The 13,023-nt window shown below is 40.0% G+C and overlaps 2 protein-coding genes across 7 annotated transcripts in view; both read left to right on the forward strand.

The window, feature by feature from the left end:
- LOC116335353 (protocadherin gamma-C5-like) overlaps positions 1-13,023 on the forward strand; it is a 281,881-nt gene that overhangs the window by 26,221 nt on the left and 242,637 nt on the right. The window contains exon 1 of one of the 6 annotated variants that reach the window (XM_039618258.1): positions 867-3,380. The exons of the other annotated variants lie outside the window; for them this stretch is intronic. Coding sequence (XP_039474192.1) covers positions 981-3,380 — 2,400 coding nt within the window. The 5' untranslated portion in view covers positions 867-980. Of the gene's footprint in view, positions 1-866; positions 3,381-13,023 lie in introns of those variants that run through there. 6 annotated transcript variants of the gene reach the window in all.
- Positions 6,753-9,951, forward strand: LOC116336085 (protocadherin beta-15-like). The gene is made up of 2 exons (XM_031759872.2): positions 6,753-9,222; positions 9,940-9,951. The coding sequence occupies exons 1-2, from the start codon at positions 6,820-6,822 to the stop codon at positions 9,949-9,951; spliced, it is 2,415 nt and encodes an 804-aa protein (XP_031615732.2). The 5' UTR covers positions 6,753-6,819.

A 13,023-nucleotide genomic window follows, 5' to 3' on the forward strand; every position in this document is an offset into this window, starting at 1 on the left:
TGCCACATTTCTTGTTGAGTTGTCACTTAAATCTAGCAGTAAATATAGTGTATATTTGAATTTCTTTCTAATCACTTAAGAAGTATGAGATTCGATTAACATCAAATTCATCTACAGCTGAATATATGCAGCTTTAGTCCAAATAAATTGCAATCAGCGTATTGATGTAGGCCTTGTAAAGTGTACAGTTCAATTTTTGTTCGTTTTTAATTTTGGTTGAACCGTTATATTCCCCTCCCTCGTGTAATTCTTCAGTGCTGTCACCAATGCCCATATTATCTCCCAATGAGCATTTGGAATGCTACTGCTGTTGTTTTTATTATTCTGATTTCACCATCGTCGCAAATAAGACCGCTATTTTTTTTTTTTTTTTTTATCCTTACGTTAATTTGTCAGTATTCAACTTCGTATGGCAGTTTCTTCAAGCATGGCCCTGCTGCCACGCAGGCATTGATGTGTACCTGTCCATGTTGGTGAAGCTAACTTAGATTCACCTTCTCCTCTTTTGTTTTAACTACGTGCTTTCCAAACATGCCAATATTAATATGTACAGCAGAAATCTCCTACCTGAAGGTTATGTGCTGATAAAATAAAATAAAATAAAATAAAATAAAATAAAATAAAATAAAATAAAATAAAATAAAATAAAATAAAATAAAATAAAATAAAATAAATGTGTTTGTAGGGCGGGATACATTTCTTCTTTATCCTGAGAGGACTCTCATGATTTAATGCGTTTGCAATACTAATATTTCTCTCATAGCGTCGCTGTCCACCAACATACATAGTAGGGTCATATTTGTTATTCTGCACAGTGTAAACGTTTCTAGATCTTGACCGATTTTTCAAAGACAAAAGCAGCGAGGTAGCAACGTTTCTAGTTGGAATTGCATACATAGTCCGAAGAGGATTCTGGTGACTCCTCATTTTTATTCCAAAAGGCTTGCCCTTGGCGGATTCCTTATCGATTTAAAAGGAAAATGGAAAACAAAGCATCTCCGGGGTTCTGGCTCGTCGTCTTCTCGGGAGTATTTCTACTGGCGCTGCAAACGGTTTGTGGAGATGTTGCTTATTCTTTTCCGGAAGAAGTTAAACGAGGCTCTGTTATCGAAAATATCGCAAAGGATATAGGAATTGAGGTGGGAAAACTGGCTACTCGAAAGGCTCGTATTGATGTTGACAGGAAGAACAAAGGGTATTTTGATATTAATACGAGTACTGGAGATGTGATTGTTACCGAGAGGATTGACAGAGAGGGTCTTTGTGGCAAAAAATCTACTTGCATTTTAAAACAAGAGCTTGTGTTGGAGGAGCCTTTAGAGCTGCATCGCATTAGCTTCCACATTCAAGACATCAACGACAATTCACCGCAGTTTAAGAAGGATACAATCAAATTTGAAATAAGTGAATCTGCAGCGAAAGGAAGTCGCTATCGTTTAGATGAAGCCCATGATGCTGATATCGGACAAAACGCAATCCAGGGATATAGTATTGAAACAAATGAATATTTCCGATTGAATGTTATTGAAAAAGGTGGAGGAGGAAAATACAGCGAGTTAATTCTACAAAAAGAGTTGGACAGAGAACAAAAACAAGAGCTAGCGATTGTGCTTGTTGCAACAGATGGGGGCACGCCTCAGCGATCGGGTACTGCCGTTATTCATGTTAGCGTGCTGGATGCCAATGATAACGCACCAGTATTTAGTCAGGCCGTTTATGAAGCCAGTCTACCTGAAAACTCCCCGTTAGACATAGTTGTGATCACAGTAAGCGCGACTGACGCAGACGAAGGAGTCAACGGAGAAGTGACGTACGAATTTGATCACATTTCAGATGAAAGTCATAACGTGTTTTCTATTGATCAGAAAAGTGGTGAAGTCCGAGTAAGTGGACCGATAGATTACGAACACTTGTCGTCATATGAAATGCAAATTACTGCCAAAGACGGTCTTGGGTTGGTCTCATCCTGTACCTTAATTATTGACATTACAGATGTCAATGACAACGCCCCCATAACGACTATTAAGTCCCTGAAAAACCCAGTACCAGAAAATTCACCAGCAGGTACAGAGGTAGGAATCGTTAACGTGCAGGACAGAGACTCTGAGAGTAACGGGCAAGTCCGCTTCTTCATTCAGCAGGGTGTCCCCTTTAAGCTGGTTCCATCTATTAAAAACTATTATTCTCTGGTGACCACAGGACAACTGGACCGCGAACTAGTGTCTGATTACAACATTACAATCACTGCCACTGACGAGGGCTCTCCACCTCTGTCCTCCTCTAAATGTGTTCAGTTATCTGTAGCTGACATCAACGACAACCCACCTGTGTTTGAGGAGCAGTCGTACAACGCATATGTGAGTGAGAATAACAAACCTGGCTCCACTTTATGTTCCGTTAGTGCTCGAGACCCCGACTGGAGACAGAATGGTACAGTGGTTTATTCTCTGTTAGCTGGTGAGGTGAACGGTGCCCCGGTGTCCTCCTATCTGTCTGTGAACGGAGACACGGGTGTGATCCACACTGTGAGGTCGTTTGATTATGAACAGTTCAGGAGTTTTAAAGTCCACGTGATGGCCAGAGACAACGGTTCTCCTCCTCTCAGCAGCAACGTGACCGTGAGTGTGTTCATCTCAGATGTGAATGACAACTCTCCTCAGATCCTGTACCCCTCCCAGGAGAGCAACTCCTTCATGACCGAGCTGGTCCCCAAAGCTGCACACGGAGGCTCTCTGGTTTCCAAAGTGATTGCAGTGGACGCGGACTCCGGACAGAACGCCTGGCTGTCCTTTTATATAGTCAAATCTACTGATCCGGGACTTTTTACCATTGGTGTCCACAGCGGAGAGATCAGAACACAGCGGGACATTTCTGACTCTGACAGCATGAAACAGAACCTTGTAGTAGCAGTGAAAGATAACGGACAGCCCTCCTTGTCTGCCAGCTGTTCCATGTATTTACTCATTTCTGATAACTTGGCTGAGGTGCCGGAACTGAAGGATCTGTCTTATAATGAGAGCAATTCCAAACTGACATCTTATCTGATCATCGCGCTGGTGTCTGTGTCCACGTTTTTTCTGACTTTCATCATCATCATCCTGGGTTTGAGGTTTTGTCGCAGGAGAAAGCCCAGACTGTTGTTTGATGGAGCAGTTGCCATTCCCAGCGGTTATCTCCCTCCTAATTACGCAGATGTTGATGGCACAGGAACTTTACGCAGTGCTTACAATTATGACGCGTACCTGACTACAGGTTCTAAAACCAGTGACTTTAAGTTTGTGACATCATACAATGACAACACGCTGCCTGCTGACCTGACTCTGAAGAAAAGTCCATCAGGCTTTGCTGAAGCTTTTGGAGATTCTTTGGAGACTCTGGAGGTAGGAGGACATATTTTGAACCAGGCTCTTGTGTGCATGTCTTCCAGCCTTACTAAGTCATATCAACTTATTTTCACCATCAAATATCACTTTAAATAACCAGTTTAATGGGGTAGGCTGATACTGAAAACAAGGCAGGCTATGCTCCTGAAATTTGGCTTTTAATTCTAAATCGACAAATTAAAATCCCTAAACTGAGGTGTTTGTGTTCCTTAAAACGAAAAGAAAAATGTTAACAGGACTATAAACTTTTCTGGGATATGCAGTTATATTTTCCTACGCTGTGTGGCTCCTACGCTGTGTGGATTGTTTTATGCATAAGAACAATTAAATTTTAGTTTAAGAGTATAGGATATTGTTTCTATAGAGGTTTATAATGCATCATCGATTAAATGTTATGCACACTTATCTAAACGCGTAACTGACTTTTCAGTGCTGGCTATGAACATCACACTGCTTGTTAAGTTGTCTGTTGAAGTTACTACTGAATGTAAATTGGATTCAGAATTGCTTCATATGCACCTCAGACATGAGATTTGGTTGACTTTAGAGTTTGGATTTTTCATGTGTTACAACTGCAGTCTGCTGACTAGACTCTGAGGAAAAGTTCATCAGAGTTTGTAAATTATTTGGTTAACAACAAGATTCCCTAAAAGTAAGGCCCTGTTATGTTTTTGTCATTGATGGCATATCTTTATGCTTCTCTATTGATCTGATCTCTTTGACTTTATACAAAATTTTAGATGTTCCTCTAGAATAGTGTTCTGGTATCATTTCATGGTGTTTATTAATTTGTTGTTTTGTTTATCCTCTCTGCTCAGAAAGTTAAGAGGTTATGAGACAAGTTTTTAATATGCATCTACACTAGAGTCTTATTTGCAAGAGCAGCTTTGAAATACATATGAGAGAAATCATTCTTAAATTACTGAATATTTGATGTTGTAATATGTTTTTTTTTATAGCATAATGTTCCTAAGTAGATTCCTAGTACTGAGGCATTATTCCTATTCTTCACTATACTAAATCTATTTTCAAGGGTTAAGTTTTGTTAAAATTTCACAAATACAAGGTCTCTGTTGTTTTAAATAGGCTATCCCTGTATTTATTTATTTGATATCCACCCAGTTAAAAGCTATTTGTTTATGCTTTGATCATCCCTGAAGAAAAAAATAGCTCCTGATCCACAAAGTATGGTAGGTGTTGAGCTAGTTTTTAATTTCTTGTTTATATATGACATGTACATACAGCAACAGCCATTTCAAAATAGTGCTATTGTCCTCATTGATTTAGTCGTATAACCTCACTCACCACGCAGTGGTCATATAATTGAACTTAGTCTATACAATCGAATATTGTAGTATCTTCAAAATGGCTTACAAAGTCTTTTGTTTCCAGGCCACTGGCCGCCATGCTATAAAAGTATATTATTGCTATTAGCTGCATAAATGCTCATAATAAATGTTTAGGGGTAGTTTTTATGCCTTGCCAATTTAAAATCTTTACATGCCAAATTTGGCTTTTGATGATTACTCAGACATTCAGTATTAGCTTTTGTCACAGCAGGTGCATAACAGTTCTGACCTCTGAGGGTACAATGAGTTGGGTCAAAATTATGCCATTATCAGTGGTGTTACCTGACTTTGTGTAAAGTCTCAGTTTTCACCCAAATGACTAATCACTGCAATGCAGATGAAGCTGAACTATCAGTGCCGCCTTTTCATAGTTTTATACTACAAATAAAGTGCAACAATTGTATTCCTCTATACTTTTCTCTATTCTGTAACCTCTAACTAAGAGAACAAATTAAAAACAACAGATGCATAATTCCACTATCAGCATGCCATACTTTGAGAATGCACAGTCTTGTCTGGAGTTGGAGAACTATAAGACAATGCAAACTGCTAAATAATATAATTTCAAATCACATGCTGCAAGTTAATCCCTGTTGGAATTCTCAGTAGCAGCTTTTCCTTTCTACTCAGTGACCAACCCTAACATTCAGACCACTGAATAGTGCTGTTAATAATACTTTGATGTTGTGAAACATTTTGTTTTTTTTAATATAAACTGGTAAGTTATGATGTTACACCAAAATCTTGCATAGGAAGGTTTTCATCATTAACAGCAAAGGAAAAAACAAACTAACAAAAGTCTTAACTCATTCCAGAGCTGCAGACATTATTTTACTATTTAATGCTTGGTGTTTTTACATTAGGTTATTACCAGACATTCAGTGAGACAATCTTTGTTTACTAAGAAAAGAAGATACTTTAGTTATTACATGATACAGGATCTAATCTCTCTTGGTAATTTAAGATGTACAAAAGAACAAGGATGCATTTCTCTAAGTTGTTGGTCTTTTCTTTTTTTTTGAATACACATGGCAACAGCATTGGTTCATTCCTACCTGCTTGAATTTAGAAGTGGACTTAAGAGTTAATACCCTCACAAATCATGAACTTTATGCGAGATATTTGTTTCTCCGAGGTATTACCTTATTTTGATGGTGATACTGGAAAGTCATTGTTCTTTTTTCAGATATTTTAGGTTGTTTGTTAAAGAAATTCAATGAAACAAGTTATATAGAACATCCTTTAGCTACTAAATTTGATTCTGCTGTATATTATCCAAGGGTATCACTTGTAATATTTGTTTTTGGCATTTTTGAATCAAATGTCTTATTTTTCTATGCAAAAGAAAGATGAAAAAAAGAAAAGAAAAATGTAGCATTCATTGAATAAGTAAAGCAGTTTACCTTAGGGCAATATTTGTGGTTCCCTTTTATTAATTTCTCAGGAACTTATTTTATGTCTGATGTAGAAATGGATTCTAGAGGTCTTCCTTGAAGTGTGCTTGAGAGATGGTTGATAATGAATATAGTATATTGCTTTTATCCCTTAAGGTCTTTGATTTTGGCTCATGTGCACAGAAGTTGCTTTCTATAGATTTCGTAACAGCCCTTGCAGATGGATTATGATCTTTTCGAATCCGTAAGCAACTATAGCTTTTACTTGTCTTTTGCAGGATTACATATGGATTTGTTTTACATATGGTTTATTATTTCATTGAAAAGCGCACCACATGTGGAAAAGAAAAAAAAAAGAAATCAGTATAAATGACCAAATAACAGCGAAGTCCCTAGAGTGTCATTATTTATATTGATTAATAACGGCGATATAAGGCGAAGCTGGCCCCTTGTTTGGGTTTGCAGTGCTATAATTTAACGAAACTCTTGGTGTCACTGTGCACCAACAAAGACAGGAGGTCTCTATTCTTCATCCATTCTTTTCTGCCATTGCGAAGCCTTATTTTGGTGTAGCGTTTCTAGGTTAAGGACGTTACAAAAGGCAAACGCTGGGATTATTTAGAATATTCACAAAGAGCACTACTTTTGATCACTTTCAAGGAATTTCAGGAAAGGATTAAAGCGTGATTGATCATGGGAAGTGCAGTATACGGAAGATCGGCTATGAATTGCTATTGTGTGGTTTTCCTTTTCGTGGCCTTGCATTTTGCCCATGGAGACGTGAGCTACACTATCGCCGAGGAGATGAAAGGCGGATTTGTGATAGGGAATATCGCCAAAGATCTGGGTCTTGGGATTGCGACTCTTTCCTCGCGTAAAGCCCGCATTGACACAGACAGGGACGATAAAAGGTATTGTGATATTAATCTGAGCACCGGAGATTTGACTGTCAGTGACAGGATCGACAGGGAAAGTCTTTGTGGTAAAAAAGCCAGCTGCGTTTTAAAAGAGGAGCTTGTGCTGGAAAACCCTTTAGAGCTTCATCGCATCAGTATTCATGTGCAAGATATAAATGATAACGCGCCAGAGTTTAGTGAGGATCTGATTTCATTTGAAATAACAGAATCGGCAGACAAAGGAGCGAGATTTTTACTTACGGAAGCCCGCGATGCCGACATAGGCACAAATGCTGTGCAACGTTACAATTTACAAAACAATGAGCATTTCACCATTAATGTAAATACAGATGTTAGTGGGAGGAAACATTCCGAATTGGTTTTGTTAAAAGAACTAGACCGAGAAAAAGCGAAAGAGCTGAAATTAGTGCTTACAGCTGTAGATGGTGGGTCTCCTCAGAGATCAGGTACTGCAATTATTCACATCACTGTGCTGGATGCTAATGATAACGCCCCAGTGTTCAGCCAGGCCGTTTATGAAGCCAGTGTGCCTGAAAACTCTCTTTTAGATACCGTAGTGGTTAAAGTGAGCGCAACCGATGCAGACACTGGCCCAAATGGTGACATTACATATAACTTCGATCATGTCTCTGATGAGCATGTATCTTTGTTTTCACTTAATCATAAGACGGGAGAGATAAAAGTTATCGGGTCACTTGATTACGAAACGGAGACTTCAATAGAGTTGCGAGTAAGAGCAAAGGACGGACCGGGTCTTACCTCTTATTGTACAGTAATTATAGATATAACTGATGTCAATGACAACCCACCCGCCATCAATATGAAATCACTAACTAACCCCATACCCGAGAACGCCCCACCTGGTACAGAGGTGGGCATCATTAACGTGCAGGACAGAGATTCTGAGAATAACCGACAAGTCCGCTGCTCCATCCAGCAGGGTGTCCCCTTTAAGTTGGTTCCTTCTATTAAAAACTATTATTCTCTGGTCACCACAGGACAACTAGACCGTGAACTAGTGCCTGATTACAACATTACAATCACTGCCACTGACGAGGGCTCTCCACCTCTGTCCTCCTCTAAAACTGTTCAGTTATCTGTAGGTGACATCAACGACAACCCACCTGTGTTTGAGGAACAGTCGTACAGCGCATATGTGAGTGAGAATAACAAGCCTGGCTCCACTTTGTGCTCCGTTAGTGCTCGAGACCCCGACTGGAGACAGAACGGTACAGTGGTTTATTCTCTGTTAGCTGGTGAGGTGAAAGGCGCACCGGTGTCCTCCTATCTGTCTGTGAACGGAGACACGGGTGTGATCCACGCTGTGAGGTCGTTTGATTATGAACAGTTCAGGAGTTTTAAAGTCCACGTGATGGCCAGAGACAACGGCTCTCCTCCTCTCAGCAGCAACGTGACCGTGAGTGTGTTCATCTCAGATGTGAATGACAACTCTCCTCAGATCCTGTACCCCTCCCCGGAGGGCAACTCCTTCATGACCGAGCTGGTCCCCAAAGCTGCACACGGAGGCTCTCTGGTGTCCAAAGTGATTGCAGTGGACGCGGACTCCGGACAGAACGCCTGGCTGTCCTATCATATAGTCAAATCCACTGATCCGGGACTTTTTACTATTGGTGTCCACAGCGGAGAGATCAGGACACAGCGGGACATTTCTGAATCTGACAGCATGAAACAGAACCTTGTAGTGGCAGTGAAAGATAACGGACAGCCCTCTCTGTCTGCCACCTGTTCCATGTATTTACTTATTTCTGATAATTTGGCTGAGGCGCCAGAACTGAAGGATCTCTCTTATAGTGACAGCAATTCCAAACTGACATCTTATCTGATCATCGCGCTGGTGTCTGTGTCCACGTTTTTTCTGACTTTCATCATCATCATCCTGGGATTGAGGTTTTGTCGCAGGAGAAAGCCCAGACTGTTGTTTGATGGAGCAGTGGCCATCCCCAGCGGTTATCTCCCTCCTAATTACGCAGATGTTGATGGCACAGGAACTTTACGCAGCACTTACAATTACGATGCGTACCTGACCACGGGTTCTAGAACCAGTGACTTTAAGTTTGTGGCATCATACAATGACAACACGCTGCCCGCTGATCAGACTCTGAAGAAAAGTCCATCAGAGTTTGCTGATGTGTTTGGAGATTGTGGTGGTTCTCCTGAGGTAAGGGTGTCAAATGTTCGATACGATATCTTAACAGATAAAACGTTCACTCTTTCCTCCAGTCTTTATTTTTTTCGCTTATAAATGTAACTATTTAAAACTTACACAAAACGATTTTCCTTAAATGCCGTTATAGTATTTATCACACTTTGCCTATTGCCTCTGACATTATTTTTACTGCTACTTTTGAAAGGAAAGTTTCTTGATGTTGTTGACATTATTTGGGCTGCTGTATTTACGGTCCTCTACATCAATGAAACGTTTACATTTTGACATGGGGGGAAAATTAGTATGTCTTACAAAAGTAAGCATTAGATGTACAAAAATAAGTACTGATAGTACTATTGTGTTTAGACACGCTCCCCCTTTTTGTTTCAGCTGTACTGCTTCTTTTATCATTGTATATTACGCAGATCTTCCCATGAGCTCATTTTAAAAGTGCTGTCGCTCACATGTTAGCTACAGTTGCTTCATCTAATGTATATATGCTCTTCAGATTTGGGTCTTCGTGTGTATCATATTCTCCAAGTTTCTTTTGAAGTTGTTCTTTGGAGTGTAAACCCTACATATATATGAGCTACATAATATGTCACCCATATTTTAGCAAACCGTTTATGACCCGAGGGAGGTACCTATTTCAGTAGAAATGAGCAGTAGGCATACAGTCAGTTCACAAGGTTTTTAATGCTAATGCAAAATAATGTTTTCCTCCTATAGGGGTACCAGTAACTTTAAACCTCTACCAAACTACCAAAACTTAAGCGGAACATTTTCTGTGACCTACCACTCCTATACAAGGCTATGGAACCCACATATAGCTGTCATAGAAAAGTTAAAAAAGCGAAACAGCACGGCTTAGACCTGGGGCCTGTTCTTCGTACCTCGCTAAGCAAGTTAGCCGGATTTGAATGTTGACGATTTGGCGTGATCTTGGATCGTTCGGTTCTCCGAAGCTCATCTGGGACTTGCTGTCATAGCAACAGAGCCGTAAAAGTAAGCCTGCTCGGGAGCAGGTTTACTTTATGTAAACAGGATTAGATCGCGGCCACTCAGGTATGTCCGCTGCAGTTATATGAAAGCAACAGCGATATTTCGCCACTGTTTTACCATAAATAAATATTATCAATGTAACTAAAGATAATGTATTTGATTCTTTTATTGATTTCATACAGATACATACAGGTCATTTCCGAAAAAAAGGGAAATGTACTATTAATCATTCTATTACATGTAGTAGATCATGTCAGATGTAATTCATATGTTAGAGTAGTAATAGTAAATTACTACGTGCAATCAAGATGAGAGACCACGGCTAAAAAAGCGAAGGTGGATTTGGGAAGTCTGTCGCAGCCATGTCCTGTCCGTTTGTACGCGAGCAAGGAAGGTGCAAGATTGATAAGGAGAGTTTACAGAATTTAGCGTATATTGCGGGATAGACGGGATCCTTTAGCTCAGCGCGACGGTGTGCTCATAGAGAGATATCGATTCTCCCGTGAGGGTATTATTTACTTTCTTCCTCTCTCTCTCTCTCTCTCTCTCTCTCTCTCTCTCTCTCTCTCTCTCTCTCTCTCTCTCTCTCTCTCTCTCTATATATATATATATATATATATATATATATATATATACTACTGTACTGTATATACTTACTCCCGACTTACTGTGCATGCTTCAGTCACCCCTTGCATGGGAACAGGTAAAAGTGATGGAGTGTTATGTCAAACTACACACAAAAAACCCACAATGTCAATAAATGTCACAGTACAAAAAGCGGTGTGACGAGGGGGTGCAGGACCACCACCTGTCTTTATTTGCTCTGCCCTTTTCTTGGTTGCTGTTATAAACAAACAAACAGATTATTCCAGGGTCTCTTGTCATAGACTAAAAGCAATATAAGTGATAAATATTACCATTCTGTGGAATATTTTTATATTTCACTTTTACTTTTTCCCATGTTCTAGTGGGTCCTGTTGTGGCTCTAATGTGAAAGAGGATGTAATACAATATAATGTGGAATAAAATAATATCACATGATATAATGTAATATCATGGATCACTTACGAGTTTAATTTGTCAGCAACTTTCTGCCAGCCCTCTCTCCTTGCTTTTGCAGCCTTTGCAGTGTTCCCCTGCGTTTTAATTAAACTCTGAAACTCCTGATATCCCTCAATCAAGAGTTCTTGGTCTGCTGCCGTGAAATACTGTGCGCACTCCTTCGACATCTTCGCCGACCAATCACAGGGTTGCCGATCAATGTTTCTACTATCGATGCGTAGCCCCTTTTAAGCCACCCAGTGATCTCAGATTACTTCATCCAGCTATACTAATCGTCAACAACAGGTGCGTTCGGACAACCGGATTAGCGAGCTCACGGTTAGCGCGATGATTTGATCTTGGATGTGTCATTTGATCTTGGATGTAGTAAGCGAGGTACGAAGAACATCCCCCAGGGGCCCGTTCTTCGTACCTCGCTAAGTAAGTTAGCCGGATTTGAATGTTGACGATTTCGCGTGATCTTGGATCGTTCGGTTCTCCGAAGCTCATCTGGGACTTGCTGTCATAGCAACAGATCCGTAAGCGTAAACCTGCTCGGGAGCAGGTTTACTTTATGTAAACAGGATTAGATCGCGGCCACTCAGGTATGTCCGCTGCAGTTATATGAAAGCAAGAGCGATATGTCGCCACTGTTTTACCATAAATAAATATTATCAGTGTAACTAAAGATAATGCAGCATTTGATTCTTTTGATTTCATACAGATACATACAGGTCATTTCCGAAAAAAAGGGAAATGTACTATTAATCATTCTATTACATGTAGTAGATCATGTCAGATGTAATTCATATTTTAGAGTAGTAATAGTAAATTACTACGTGCAATCAAGATGAGAGACCACGGCTATAAGAGCGAAGGTGGATTTGGGAAGTCTGTCGCAGCCATGTCCTGTCCGTTTGTACGCGAGCAACCCATTGCGGAAGGTGCAAGATTGATAAGGAGAGTTTACAGAATTTAGCGTATATTGCGGGATAGACAGGATCCTTTAGCTCAGCGCGACGGTGTGCTCATAGAGAGATATCGATTCTCCCGTGAGGGTATTATTCTCTCTCTCTCTCTCTCTCTCTCTCTCTCTCTATATATATATATATATATATATATATATACTTACTGTACTGTATATACTTACTCCCGACTTACTGTGCATGCTTCAGTCACCCCTTGCATGGGAACAGGTAAAAGTGATGGAGTGTTATGTCAAACTACACACAAAAAAACCCACAATGTCAATAAATGTCACAGTACAAAAGGGGTGTGACGAGGGGTGCAGGACCACCACCTGTCTTTATTTGCTCTGCCCTTTTCTTGGTTGCTGTTATAAACAAACAGATTATTCCAGGGTCTCTTGTCATAGACTAAAAGCAATATAAGTGATAAATATTACCATTCTGTGGAATATTCTTATATTTCACTTTTACTTTTTCCCATGTTCTAGTGGGTCCTGTTGTGGCTCTAATGTGAAAGAGGATATGATGTAATATAATATAATGTGGTATAATATAATATCACATGATATAATGTAATATCATGGATCACTTACGAGTTTAATTTGTCAGCAACTTTCTGCCAGCCCTCTCTCCTTGCTTTTGCAGCCTTTGCAGTGTTCCCCTGCGTTTTAATTAAACTCTGAAACTCCTGATATCCCTCAATCAAGAGTTCTTGGTCTGCTGCCGTGAAATACTGAGCGCGCTCCTTCGACATCTTCGCCGACCAATCACAGAGTTGCCGATCAATGTTTCTACTATCGAT

Source organism: Oreochromis aureus, linkage group 2 (assembly GCF_013358895.1).
Source record: "Oreochromis aureus strain Israel breed Guangdong linkage group 2, ZZ_aureus, whole genome shotgun sequence".
Lineage (NCBI taxonomy): Eukaryota > Metazoa > Chordata > Actinopteri > Cichliformes > Cichlidae > Oreochromis > Oreochromis aureus.

Coding starts and splice junctions, on each gene's coding strand:
- LOC116336085 (XM_031759872.2), top strand. CDS start 6,820: ATGGGAAGTGCAGTATACGGAAGATCGGCTATGAATTGCTATTGTGTG.